The 14,777-nt window shown below is 45.6% G+C and overlaps 1 protein-coding gene across 1 annotated transcript in view; it reads left to right on the top strand.

Annotated features, from left to right (window-relative positions):
* The first annotated feature begins 2,426 nt into the window (after positions 1–2,426).
* Positions 2,427–14,777, top strand: part of GUF1 (GTP binding elongation factor GUF1) — a 27,148-nt gene continuing 14,797 nt past the window's right edge. Inside the window, exons 1-7 of the mRNA XM_084286009.1 lie at positions 2,427–2,681; positions 3,648–3,759; positions 5,162–5,310; positions 5,564–5,644; positions 6,077–6,154; positions 6,550–6,633; positions 14,168–14,232. Coding sequence (XP_084142135.1) covers positions 2,544–2,681; positions 3,648–3,759; positions 5,162–5,310; positions 5,564–5,644; positions 6,077–6,154; positions 6,550–6,633; positions 14,168–14,232 — 707 coding nt within the window. The 5' untranslated portion in view covers positions 2,427–2,543. The remainder of the gene's footprint in view (positions 2,682–3,647; positions 3,760–5,161; positions 5,311–5,563; positions 5,645–6,076; positions 6,155–6,549; positions 6,634–14,167; positions 14,233–14,777) is intronic.

Genomic DNA, 14,777 nt, shown 5'->3' with positions numbered 1-14,777 from the left:
ACAGGACTCAAATGTACAGGACTAACTTTGCAGACAACACTAAACCAGGAGAAATTGTTAACTCCCTTGATGGTAGAGAGGCCTTGCAGAGAGATCTTGACAAATTAGACGGCTGGACAATCACCGGCTACCTGAAGTTCAACAAGAGCAGATGCTGGATTCTGCACTTGGGACACAGCAACCTTGGCTGTATCATAGAATCATAGAAACACAAGGTTGGAAAGCACCTACAAGATCATCTAGTCCAACCATCCTCGTATCACCAATACTACCCAATAAGCTACTAAATCATCTCATAGCACCTCGTCCAGGTGCTTCTTAAACACTGCAAGGGAAGGGATGGTGACTCCACCACCTCCCTGGGCAGGCTGTTCCAGTGCCTGATCATTCCTTGAGATAATTTTTTTTTTCCTGACATTTAATCTAAATCTCTCCAGGTGCAACTTGTGGCCATCTCCTCAGATCCTATCATTAGTTATCTGAGAGAAGAGGCTGACCCCCTTCAGGAAGTTGTAGAGTTCAGTGAGGTCTCCCCTGAGCCTCCTCTTCTCCAGACTAAACAACCCCAGCTCCCTCAGCCGCTCCTCATAGGACTTGTGTTCCAGGCCCTCACCGGCTTTGTAGCCCTTCTCTGGACATGCTTCAGGGCCTCAATGTCCTTCTTGTCATGAGGGGCCCAAAACTGAACACAGTACTCGAGGTGCGGCCTCACCAGAGCAGAGTACAGGGGGACAAACACCTCCCTGCTCCTGCTGGCTACACTATTCCTGATACAGGCCAGGATGCCATGGGCCTTCTTGGCTAGAGCACACTGCTGGCTCATGCTCAGCTGAGCATCAATTAACACACCCAGGTTCCTTTCCTCTTCACAGTCTTCTAGCCACTCTGCCCCAAGCCTATAGCGCTGCATGGGGTTATTGTGGCCAAAGTGTAGGACCTGCCACTTTGCCTTGTTAAACCTCATCCCATTCAGCTCAGCCCTGCAGTCCAGCCTATCCAGATCCCTCTGAAAGGCCACCCTTCCCTCAGGCAGATTGACACTACCTCCCAACTTGGTGTCGTTTGCAGACTTACTGAGGGTGCACTCAATCCCCTCATCTAGGTCATCAATAAAGATATTAAACAAGATAGGCCCTAGTACCAACCCTTGGGGGACACCACTTGTAACGGGACACCAGCTGCACTTAAGTCCATTAACCACTACCCACTGGGCACGTCCCTCCAGCCAGTTCTTTACCCAGAGAAGAGTATGCCTGTCCAGGCCATGGGAAGCCAGTTTTCCCAAGAGAATACTGTGGGAGACTATGTCAAAGGCTTTGCTGAACTCCAGGTAGACTACATCAACAGCCCTTCCGTCACCTACCAGTCCGGTCACACAATTATTGAAGGAGTTGAGGCTGGAGAAGCACGACCTGCCTTTTGTGAACCCGTGCTGTCTGGGCCTTATCCTTTGGATGCCACACAAGTACCGTGTGATCTCACCCAAGATGATTTGCTCCATAACTTTCCCTGGAACTCAGATCAGGCTGACAGGCCTGAATGTACAGAATGGGGGTTGAGAGGCTAGAGAACAGCTCTGTGGAAAAACCCCTGGGGGTTCTGGTTGATGTCAAGTTTAATAACAGCTGACGGCATGTCCTTGCAGCCAAAAGGGCCAACCATATACTGAGTGCATCAAGCATGGCACTGCTAGCTGGTTGAGGGAAGGGATTGTCCCACTCTGTTCTGCACTGATGTGGCATCACTATGTGCAGTTTGGGCCATCACAGTATAAAAAAGTTGTAACACTATTAGAGAGCATCCAATGGAGGGCAATAGATGTGATGAAGGATCTAGAGTGCAAGACATGTGAGGAGCAGCTGCGGTCCCTTGGTTTGCTCAGCCCCAAGCAGAGCAGGCTGAGGGGAGGCCTCATGGCGCCCTGCAGCTCCCTCACAAGGGGAGCGGAGGGGCAGGCACTGAGCTCTGCTCTCTGGGGACAGTGACAGGACCCGAGAGAACGGCATGGAGCTGGGACAGGGGAGGGTCAGGCTGGGGGTTACGGAAAGGTTCTGCACCCAGAGGGTGGTCGGGCACTGGGACAGGCTGCCCAGGGCAGCGGTCACAACACTGAGCCTGACAGAGCTCAAGAAGTGTTTGGACAACGCTCTCAAACACAGGGTCTGATTTTTGGGTGGTCCTGTGTGGAACCAGGAGCTGGATTCGATGATCCTTGCGGGTCCCTTCCACCAACTCAGGATAATCTACGATCCTGTCGGTAACTGCAGCGGGACCGAACTACTTTTTACTTTATTTATTTTTAATTTTTTTTCGCGAGGGGCGGGCAGGAGGCGGAGGTGTTTTCCATATAGCTTCCTCCACCACCTACGGGCGCTTCCAGCGGCTCCTGTGGCGGCGGCCATCTTAGGCGCCGGCGGGCGGGCCGTGAGGCGGTGCCGGGGCGGGAGGTATCAGGGAGCCGCGGCGCTGAGGAGATCGAGCGGAGGCAGGCCGCCATGGGGGCTGAGGCCGCGCCGTGAGGGGCTGAGCCAGCGGCGGGCGCCATGGCTTTCGGCAGCCGGGCGGCCTCGTGGTGGGCCCGGCTGCTCAGCCCCGGCCCCGGTGTCGCCCCGAGGGGCCCGCCGGCGGGGCTGGCTGCGGGGCTTGCGGCGTGCCGGCGGCCCTACAGCTCCGGCGGCAAGGTGAGTCCCCTCCCGTGGCGGCGGAGTAGCCTGCGCGGGGTTTGCTTGGAGCGGGTCCTGGATTTAACGGCCCTGCGTGTAGAAGGCGGTTTTTCCAAACAGGTGGTGTCTTCTCGAGTCAGACTTCCCGTTGCAGGAGCCCTACCCCTTCACTCTGGCAGTAGGAGGACTTGGACTTGCAAGCCGAGGCACCTGCAAGTGCTTAAAACATATAACGTGCCTTTATGCTGTGCACTGATGCTAGCATAGGTCTTGAGGCTTTGCTAAAGATCTCCAGACATCTGTTTCTGTCAGGCCTGGAGCTGTAAGCATGGTCTGGGTAAGAGAGATGAGTAAGTGTATCTCTGAAATTAGGGATCAGTTTTTTCAGCAGTTGTTACTAGGGGTCTCCTGGTACCTGATGAAAAAAGGTCTTGCAAAAGCTTTGAAAAGCAAAGCTGCCAGTCTTAAAAGTGTTGTATTACCTGTAATGAGCAGGAGTAACAAAAAAGAAAGTTTTAGTGCTGGACCTCTTCTGTGTGTGAGCCAAGGTAGTCAGGCTTTTTCTAATTTTATTTATTTATTTTTACGTTAGCCAAAGTGCATGTTACCTCTAGCTTCCTTTTCAACGAAGGTGCTTCTTATCATAAGGCTGTCATTGCTATCTGAATTGTCAGGTAATGTCACAGCATTGTTCTGAAGGAGTTTAACAAACTGTTTTAAGTTTTCCAACTTCCTATATTCAAAGGAACATACTACTTTTCATAACACATTTTTGCGTACTCTTTGATCAATAAACTAGTAAATCACAGTAATAAATATATGTTTATGTATGACTAAAATGCTAGCATTTTAAACACTGATGACAATTTAAGGTTTTCCACCTGTGCGTATTCTAGAGAAAAACTACATTTCTTTTAAAGGTTTAGTCATATTGAACATAGAGATCGTATCTGTGGTTTGTGAAAAGAAATTTCTGTTTTTCAGGAAAAAATAGATATGTCAACATATCCTGTGGAAAGCATAAGAAACTTCAGTATTATAGCTCATGTAGACCATGGCAAAAGTACATTAGCAGACAGACTGCTGGAAATTACAGGTAAGTGTTCTAATTTCATCCACGCTACCTTCTCTTGATATGTAAATTTCTGTAGCTTTATTACTAAATTTGCTATTACCTTTGTACTTCTTACCAGTAAGTTGCTTGTACTTTCAGGCTGCAAATGTTGTAGAATTATATATGTGAATATAAAGTACTTCTCCTTCTGGTTGAGACCTAGTTAAAGTAGGGGTTAGAAAGTGTGTAATCTTCTCAAGAAAGGAATGTATTCTGGAAAGAGATTGAAAAGGAGTGTAGTTCCTAGCTTAAGATGGTACTCCTGTCATTCCTGACTGGTCATCCATTAGACCAGTACACAGCAAGTAAAAGGCTTACTGCCAGCTTTTGGGATGGACAAAAGGGGACCGATCATGACCTAGGCATTCTGGTTAAATTAGTTTTCAGAAGTGCGATTGAAAGGAGGAACTAACTGTTTTTACTTAATATGTAAGTGTGCTTCCCTCTTGAAAGCAAACTGTAGACAACTGTCTTACATGGTGGAGCAGCTCACTGGTACTGAAGCTGATAATCCTGTATAAGTACAGCTCTGTTTTGATTTAGATTTAGTGTGTAGAATAACTGCTAGTAGTCAAGTGTAAATTTTATGGACTCTCAACTGATTCATAGACTTGCTTTTTCCTCCACCCTAAGTGTTAGTGCAGTTGTGTTGCTTTCTTCTTCAGAGGTATTTATTTTGGCCTCCCCTGAGATACTGTCTTCAGTGTTCTTATTTTTGTGTCGTTATTCAGGGAAGGAAATCTAAATCCCCTTACAAAATGAAAATATGACAGAAGTGCTAAGGGATCTCTATAGATATAACTGACACAGAAACTAGGCTTACCTTGGAGGAGAGAGACAAAGGTTACCTTAGAGGGTGCTTTGAGGTAAGCTATAAAGCAGTTGCTGTGTCTACCAAGAAGAGCCCAGTTTACGAGTAGAGCTTTACTTAGTTACTCAGAAATACCCTTTGGAAGAGTCTTGCTTTTCCTCATTTAAGGAGTAGGTAAAACAAAACCTGGGAGAGAAGCTTTAGATCAAAGTTATTATTTGTTATTACCTTATAAATTGCACTGTGGGCAGTTTTACTTTCTATAGAATGCTATAGAATGGAGTTTTGAATTTGGGTCTTCCAGACTCTGTGATAAACCTCCTTTTGCCCTTGAGATGAACACTGTTTGGAGCCATGGAGCTACTATCCAGTGATAAGAGTTAAAGTTTACTTAAACATCAAAATTATTTAGCTACTCCTGAAGATCCAATTTAGACTTAACATACTGTTTTGTATCCTGTTTATTCAGGAAGCTGCAAGTCCCATGTTCTTCTGGTTAGTGGCATTTTCAAGAGTGGATTATTTGCAGAGCCTGTCTCTTAAATGAGGCTAATGAAACTTTTTTCATCTTAGGAACAATTGCTAAAACTGACCGTAATAAACAAGTGCTGGATAAACTGCAAGTGGAACGTGAAAGGGGAATTACAGTTAAAGCACAATCTGCATCTCTCTTCTACAATCATAAAGGAGTAAACTACCTCTTAAATCTTATTGACACACCAGTAAGTTAAGTACAAACAGTGTTTCAATCACACAAAGCTAAATGTCTTTATATTTAAAAATGATCTATCAGACTTCTGGCTTTTTGTGTTTATTCAGTGTTTTCTTTCCCTTTTTTAGCTTTTATTTTTTTGTTATTATTTGTTGAATTGTGTTTTAGATGGACAGATACACAAATTAAACTGTTACAATATATAAGCCTTTGAAAAGGACTCCAGAAATATGTGAAGTAATAAACATTTTTTTTTTCCACAGGGCCATGTAGATTTCAACTATGAAGTATCCCGGTCACTGTCTGCCTGTCAAGGTGTTATACTTGTAGTGGATGCAAATGAGGTAGATTTCTTACTTTTTTTCTGCTTAGAATTTCAGCAGTTTGCTTAAGGAAACCAAAGTTTATTTAAGGAAATGATTTTAAATATGGACATATTCTCACAGTGTTTAGACAATGCTTACTATGGCATATTTATGATTGTACCATCATTTATGATGCTCAAATGAATGCTCTTTTTTCCTTAATGTGGCGTTGTCTGTAAATAATTGCTATCTTTAAAAATGTACTTACACATACATTATTAATTTTTCTGCTTTCAGATAATGAGAAATGATACTTCAGAATTTTCTTTCTCAGCAATATGTATAATGAATTAACCACTTTGCATCGCCCAGGTGAAGGAGTAGGTAGCATATGCCAAAAAATAATATGCAATATGCTTAAAAAGAAACAGGGAAATTCTGTGTTATATGTCTCTAATGTATATTTTCTAGGGTATTCAGGCTCAGACGGTGGCAAACTTCTATCTTGCTTTTGAAGCACAACTTGCAATAATTCCTGTCATAAACAAGGTAATACAGTTTTAATTTCATACTAAATAGTTCAGTTGTATGAGATACAACTGAATACAAAATAATGTGTCCTTAAATCGGAGCATGTAATGAAAAAATAACTAGTATGTAATAAGAACTTTTGTATTTGTTGTCTTTGATATTTTACAGTAAATACTGGAAATTTCATTTTTATTTCCTAAAATACATGCAGAAGCATTTTTGTAACCAACAATGAGAAATTGCACAGTTTTTAAACATGGTAGTGAAAAGTTCTTTATACATATCTTTTTCTAAAAACGTTTAGTATTGTGAATACACTTGAAGATTCCTTTGTTTGTATGCTTGGGAACTACATTGCTGGATTGTGCATAAGATGCCATTGCCTGTGTATTTGGCAATTTGTTGTTTTTCAGATTGATTTGAAAAATGCAGACCCTGAAAGAGTTGAAAAACAAATTGAGAAACTGTTCGATATCCCTGTTAATGAATGTATAAGGGTAAGATCTCTTAAAGGTTTATAATATAGTTGCTAGTATACCTGTATCTACTTCCTAGCTAAGGAAAGTTGTGTACGCACAAATAATTCAACAGGCTGTCATCTGTCTACATGTATTTATCTGATTCATTACAGGCATTTATAATCAAGTAAGCATTTCATAGTAATAGCATCCTGTGCTTCACGTTGCTGGTATGGGTAGTATTGTCTATGACCAGCAAAACTATCTTAAGTAAAGACGATGTCCTGGTTTCAGTTAGCACAGAATTAATTTTCTTCCTAGTAGCTGGTGGAATGCTGTGTTTTGGCTTAGAATGAGAAGAGTGCTGATAACACCCCGATGCTTTAATTGTTGCAGAGCAGTGCTTATACTAAGCCAAGGACATCTCAGCCTTTGCTCTGTCCTGCCAACGGGCAGGCTGGGGGGTGCAGTAAGAGCTGGGAGGGGACAGACCCAGGACAGGTGACCCAAACTAGCCAAAGGGGTATTCCATACCATCTGACGTCATGCTAAACAATATATAGGGGTGGCTAGCCGGGGGGAGGGGGCCGGACTGCTCGGGGTTAGGCTGGGCATCGGTCAGCGGGTGGTGAGCAATTGCATTGTGCATCACTTGTTTGTACATACTATTATTACTTTCGTATTATCCCCATTGTATCATCATTATTATTATTGTTATTATTATTTTTGTTATTTTTTTTTTCCTGTCTTATTAAACTGTCTTTATCTCAACTCACGGGCTTCACTTTCCATTTCTCTCCCCCGTCCCAGAGAGGGAGGGGGGAGGGTGAGTGAACGGCTGCGTGGTGTTTAGCTGCCGGTCGGGTTAAACCACGACAGTCTTTTTGGCGCCCAACGTGGGGCCCGAAAGGTTGAGATAACGGCAGATCTGATCAGAGTGTGTTAAACTAAAATTGGTGTAAGGATTAGACCTGCTTAATAGTCACTTGTCATGATGCTGATTGCTTTAATCACAACTCTGCTGCGCCTGTTTTCCAAATTGAGTATTATAGTACATTATTTTCCGTATTTGCTCTCTGTAGTGTTGTTTCTCCTCTCCGGGCCCTGGTTTCAGACCATTATGGTACTAAGTGTTATAGCAATGGCTTATGAGACGATAAGATATCTGGTCATGACTCTAACTTGGTATTTATACTCAGTAACATCGTGGACTCTGTACTTTGGAAACAGCATCTTGGGAACTATTAGCAATTATACCTATTGTTTTTCTCCATTAGAGAGTCAATCTGTGGAGGGGAAAGGGGAGGATATTTTTCCTTACTTGCTTACTCTCCCTTTCTCCTTCACCACCCCTGTATCCTCCTGGGTCACTCTGCCTTCCTCCTTCACCACCCTCTTATCCCCTGAGCTTGTCACAATAGCTCTCCAAGATATTGAATATTTCTGGAATACTCAGAATACCATAGTCTTGTTGTTCTGCCTCATGAATGCACTTCAGATTCTGCTTAAAGTTAAACAACTACTTATGAAGCTCATCCGGAGATCTGCCCGGAGGCAGTATAGTTGTGGGTGGCAGGGAGTATGGGTGGATATGGGCAGGCATCTAGAGCAGTTGGCACCCCCAGTGTGTTGGAAATTCACCCCTGAACAATGGCAAAATCCTCAAAAACTGGCAGAATGCTTGAAAAAAAGGTGTAATGATTCTGGCAGTTCCAAAGTAACACAAATCATTGTAACGTGCTGGGGCCTGGCTCATGCCTATCGAGCTGCCATTGATACTGCTGTCAACTTAGTGACAGACCCTGCGGCCACTCCAAACCCTGTGACAGATCCAACGGCCACTGTGACCCCTACGGTGGATTCTGCAGCCGCTCCAGTCCCAGCTCCTGCAGCCGCTCCAGTCCCAGCTCCTGCAGCTGCTCCAGTCCCAGTTCCTGCAGTCGCTCCAGTTCCAGCTCCGGCCGCTACTCCAGTCCCAGTTCCTGCAACTGCTCCAGCTCCAGCTCCTGAAGCCGCTCCAGCTCCAGCTCCTGCAGCTGCTCCAGTCCCAGTTCCTGCAGTCGCTCCAGTTCCAGCTCCGGCCGCTACTCCAGTCCCAGTTCCTGCAACTGCTCCAGTCCCAGCTTCTGTAGCCGCTCCAGCTCCAGCTCCTACTGCTGCTCCAGTCCCAGCTCCTGCAACTGCTCCAGCTCCAGCTCCAGCTCCTGTAGCCGCTACAGCTCCGGTTCCTGCAACTGCTCCAGCTCCTGTAGCCGCTCCAGCTCCTGTGGCCGTGTCAGAGAAACGAGCTGTAGCAGTGCAAGTTGACCCTGCAGAGGGCATTCCAACCCCTGTGGCAGACCCTGTAACAAAGTCAGAGAAACGAGCAGTAGCAGTGCAAGCTGCCCCTGTAGAGAAGGTGAAAATATGGTACAGAAATTCAAGTCGTTTAGAACGCAGAGAGTCTTCTGCCAATCCAGGTAAGGCTTCTGCCAAAACTAAGTATAGAGATGACGAAGATGATGACGACGCTGGGCCGTCAAGGATTCAGGAGGAGGAAGATGAGGATGCCGAAAGAGCAACAGTAACTACCCGAAGCCTAAACGAGCGCGAGCTACGAGATGTGCGAAAAGATTTTGGTCGCTGTATAGGTGAGCAGCTTGTCACCTGGCTGCTCCGGTGCTGGGACTCTGGAGCCAATTGTGTGGAATTAGACGGCAGGGAAGCCAAGCGGCTGGGATCCCTTGCTCGAGACGCCGGCATTGACAAAGCAATTGCAGATGGAGCACGACCCACCAGCCTCTGGAGGCGTCTCCTCTCAGCTGTGAGGGAAAGGTATCCCTTCAAGGAAGATATTTTATGTCTACCAGGCAAGTGGACCACTATGGAGAAGGGAATCCAGTACCTGAGGGAATTAGCCGTACGGGAAGTGATTTATGAGGATCCAGACCTCAATCAAACATCCACAGATCCAGATGAAGTCAAGTGTACACGACCCATGTGGCGGAAGTTTGTACGGAGTGCACCATCATCATATGCCAGCTCATTGGCAATAATGGCCTGGAAAGAGGATGAGGAACCCACAGTGGGTGAAGCGGCTAAACAACTTCGGCAGTACGAAGAAAGTCTCTCCTCTTCCTTACAGGCCTGCGTCTCAGCTGTGGAGAAACTTCCTGAAAAGGTTCACCAACTTGAAGAGAATCTATTGTCCTCCCCACCTGAACCAACCAGTGCCCACCGACCAAAGGAGAACACTTGGGAGAAACTTTCTGAAAAGGTTCACCAACTTGAAGAGAGATTATTCTCCTTCGCACCTGTACAAAGCAGTGTCTCAGCTGTCAGGGGTAGGCGTTCACCCACACAAGGAAGACGATATGGTGGGTACTCACCCCGTGCCACCCTGTGGTTTTACTTACGAGACCATGGAGAGGACATGAGAAAGTGGGATGGAAAATCTACCGCGACCCTAGAGGCACGGGTACGTGAGTTGCAAAAGAAAACAATCAGGAAAAAGGGATTCTCCGAAAAGTTTGCTGCTCCAACTTCCAGCAGACAGTCCTTCAAACACAGAAACGAGGAAGATTCTGACCAGGATTAGGGGGGCCCTGCCTCCAGCCAGGGGGAGGAAAGGGACAATCGAGTTTATTGGACTGTGTGGATTCGATGGCCTGGCACATCACGCGCACAGAAGTATAAGGCTTTAGTAGACACCGGTGCACAATGCACTATAATGCCATCGAGCTATAAAGGACCAGAGCCCATCTATATTTGTGGAGTGACAGGGGGATCTCAGCAGTTGACTGTATTGGAGGCTGAAGTGAGTCTGACTGGGAATGAGTGGGAAAAGCACCGCATTGTGACTGGTCCGGATGCTCCATGTATCCTTGGCATAGACTATCTTAGAAGAGGATACTGCAAGGACCCAAAAGGGTTCCGGTGGGCTTTTGGTATTGCTGCCTTAGAGACAGAGGGCATTAAACAATTATCTACCTTGCCTGGTCTCTCAGAGGACCCCTCTGTTGTGGGGTTGCTGAGGGTCGAAGAACAGCAAGTGCCAATTGCTACCACAACTGTGCACCGGCGGCAATATCGCACCAACCGAGACTCCCTGATTCCCATCCATAAGCTAATTCGTCAATTGGAGAGCCAAGGAGTGATCAGCAAGACTCATTCACCTTTCAATAGTCCCATATGGCCAGTGCGAAAGTCTAATGGCGAGTGGAGACTAACAGTGGACTATCGCGGCTTGAACGAAGTCACGCCACCACTGAGTGCTGCAGTGCCGGACATGCTGGAACTTCAGTACGAACTTGAATCGAAGGCAGCCAAGTGGTACGCCACAATTGATATCGCTAATGCATTTTTCTCCATCCCTCTAGCAGCAGAGTGCAGGCCACAATTTGCCTTCACTTGGAGGGGAGTCCAATATACTTGGAATAGGCTGCCCCAGGGGTGGAAACACAGCCCTACCATTTGCCATGGGCTGATCCAGTCTGCACTAGAGCAGGGGGAAGCTCCTGAACACCTGCAGTACATCGATGACATTATTGTGTGGGGTGACACAGCAGAGGAAGTTTTCGAGAAAGGGAAGAAAATAGTCCAAATCCTTCTGAAAGCCGGTTTTGCCATAAAACAAAATAAAGTCAAAGGACCTGCACGGGAGATCCAGTTTTTAGGAATAAAATGGCAAGATGGACGTCGTCAAATCCCAATGGATGTGATCAACAAAATAACAGCTATGTCTCCACCAACTAACAAAAAAGAAACACAGACTTTCCTAGGTGTTGTGGGGTTTTGGAGAATGCACATCCCAAATTACAGTCTGATTGTAAACCCACTCTACCAAGTAACTCGCAAGAAGAATGAGTTTGAATGGGGCCCTGAACAACGACAAGCCTTTGAACAAATCAAGCAGGAAATAGTCCATGCAGTAGCCCTTGGGCCAGTTCGAACAGGACCAGATGTAAAGAATGTGCTCTACACTGCAGCCGGGGAGAACGGCCCCACCTGGAGCCTCTGGCAGAAAGAACCTGGGGAAACTCGAGGTCGGCCTCTGGGGTTTTGGAGTCGGGGATACAGAGGATCTGAGGCCCGCTATACTCCAACTGAAAAGGAGATATTGGCAGCATATGAAGGAGTTCGATCTGCTTCGGAGGTGGTCGGTACTGAAGCGCAGCTCCTCCTAGCACCCCGATTACCGGTACTAGGCTGGATGTTCAAGGGAAGGGTCCCCTCTACGCATCATGCAACTGATGCTACATGGAGCAAGTGGGTTGCACTGATTACTCAGCGGGCTCGAATAGGAAACCCCAGTCGCCCAGGAATATTGGAAGTGATCATGGACTGGCCAGAAGGCAAATACTTTGGGATATCATCAGAGGAGGAGGTGGGTCGTGCTGAAGAAGCCCCACTGTACAACCAGTTGCCAGAGAATGAAAAGAAATATGCCCTGTTCACTGATGGGTCCTGTCGTATTGTGGGGAAGCATCGGAGATGGAAGGCTGCTGTATGGAGTCCTACGCGACGAGTTGCAGAAGCTGCTGAGGGAGAAGGTGAATCGAGTCAGTTTGCAGAAGTGAAAGCCGTTCAGCTGGCTTTAGACATTGCTGAACGAGAAAAATGGCCAGTTCTCTATCTCTACACCGATTCATGGATGGTAGCAAATGCCCTGTGGGGATGGTTACAGCAATGGAAGCAAAACAACTGGCAGCGTAGGGGCAAACCTATCTGGGCTGCTGCATTGTGGCAAGATATTGCTGCTCGGGTAGAGAACCTGGCTGTGAAAGTACGCCACGTAGATGCTCATGTGCCCAAGAATCGGGCTACTGAAGAACATCAAAACAACCAGCAGGTGGATCAGGCTGCTAAGATTGAAGTAGCTCAGGTGGACCTGGATTGGCAGCATAAAGGTGAATTATTTATAGCCCGATGGGCCCATGACACCTCAGGCCATCAAGGTAGAGATGCAACATACAGATGGGCTCGTGATCGAGGGGTGGACTTGACCATGGACGCTATAGCACAGGTTATTCATGACTGTGAAACATGTGCTGCAATCAAGCAAGCCAAACGGTCAAAGCCTCTTTGGTATGGAGGACGATGGCTGAAATATAAATATGGAGAGGCCTGGCAGATTGATTACATCACACTCCCTCAAACTCGCAATGGCAAGCGCCACGTACTTACAATGGTGGAAGCAACCACCGGATGGCTGGAAACATATCCTGTGCCTTATGCTACCGCCCGGAACACCATCCTGGGCCTTGAAAAGCAAGTCCTATGGCGACATGGCACCCCAGAAAGAATAGAATCAGATAATGGGACTCACTTCCGAAACAACCTTATAGACACTTGGGCCAAAGAACATGGTATTGAATGGGTGTATCACATCCCCTATCATGCACCAGCCTCCGGGAAAGTTGAACGATACAATGGCCTGTTAAAGACTACCTTGAAAGCAATGGGCGCTGGGACGTTCAAAAACTGGGATACGCATTTGGCAAAGGCCACCTGGTTAGTCAATACTAGGGGATCTACCAACCGAGCTGGACCTGCCCAATCAAACCTGTTATGTACTGTAGATGGGGATAAAGTTCCTGTAGTGCATGTAAAAAATATGCTGGGTAAAACAGTCTGGGCTACTCCTGCCTCAGGAAAAGGCAAACCTATTCGTGGAATTGTTTTCGCTCAGGGACCTGGATATACTTGGTGGGTGATGCAAAAGAACGGAGAGGTCCGGTGTGTACCTCAAGGAGATTTAATACTGGGTGAGAATAGCCCATGAACTGAATTGCACCATGTTAAATAGTATATTATACTGTATGTTATCACTACCATGATTACTATAGGTGACTAATTAGAATGTATGGAAAAGAGTGTAACCTGAGCATGACATAAATGGTATGGAATAAGGGGTGGATAGATGTCCTGGTTTCAGTTAGCACAGAATTAATTTTCTTCCTAGTAGCTGGTGGAATGCTGTGTTTTGGCTTAGAATGAGAAGAGTGCTGATAACACCCCGATGCTTTAATTGTTGCAGAGCAGTGCTTATACTAAGCCAAGGACATCTCAGCCTTTGCTCTGTCCTGCCAACGGGCAGGCTGGGGGGTGCAGTAAGAGCTGGGAGGGGACAGACCCAGGACAGGTGACCCAAACTAGCCAAAGGGGTATTCCATACCATCTGACGTCATGCTAAACAATATATAGGGGTGGCTAGCCGGGGGGAGGGGGCCGGACTGCTCGGGGTTAGGCTGGGCATCGGTCAGCGGGTGGTGAGCAATTGCATTGTGCATCACTTGTTTGTACATACTATTATTACTTTCGTATTATCCCCATTGTATCATCATTATTATTATTGTTATTATTATTTTTGTTATTTTTTTTTTCCTGTCTTATTAAACTGTCTTTATCTCAACTCACGGGCTTCACTTTCCATTTCTCTCCCCCGTCCCAGAGAGGGAGGGGGGAGGGTGAGTGAACGGCTGCGTGGTGTTTAGCTGCCGGTCGGGTTAAACCACGACAGACGATGCTTTTAATGGATACTGAATAAGTGAAAAACACATTTCTGATAAAATTACTGTTGGGTTTGTTTTAGATTTCTGCTAAACAAGGGACAAACATTGAAAAAGTTCTTGAAAAGGTCATTGAGAAGATTCCACCGTAAGTTACAATACCTTGTAAGGTTATCTAGGGAACCACGAGTTGTATTTATACAGTATATTGGCAGTAGCTTTACACTTACTATTAACTTATAATCAGGTCTATATTTTATAAAGAGATGGTAGGGGGAAAATCTAATTTTTGAGCTAGAAATCTAATTTTTGAACGGTAAATTAGAAAAAATGGCACTTTACATTTAAGATACCTTTTAAAAAATGAATGTGTGTATCTATGGTGAAGTTTTTAAAGTAATAATGGATGTCAGCAGGGAAGACCTCTTTTCTTAAGAGGCAGGGGAGGGAAATGAATTCAATTCATAACGAAAGTTGAGAGGAAAGCCACTAATGATGTTTTCATTGAATATATACTTTCCATTTAAAGACATTGATTTCTCCCCTGAAGCTCAGTATTTGAGGGTATATTATTTCTTTTGAATGTTATGGTGTTAGTGATAAAGGCAATTTAAGAGTTTAGTGTTTCATTTTAAAGTTAAGTTTCATTTTAAAGTTAAGTTTCATTTTAAAGTTAAGTTTCATTTTAAAGTT

This window comes from Netta rufina (genome assembly GCF_964035555.1).
Source record: "Netta rufina genome assembly, chromosome: 4".
Lineage (NCBI taxonomy): Eukaryota > Metazoa > Chordata > Aves > Anseriformes > Anatidae > Netta > Netta rufina.
Note: the sequence above shows the minus strand (reverse complement) of the source record. Positions and strands in the feature narration are given on the sequence as shown.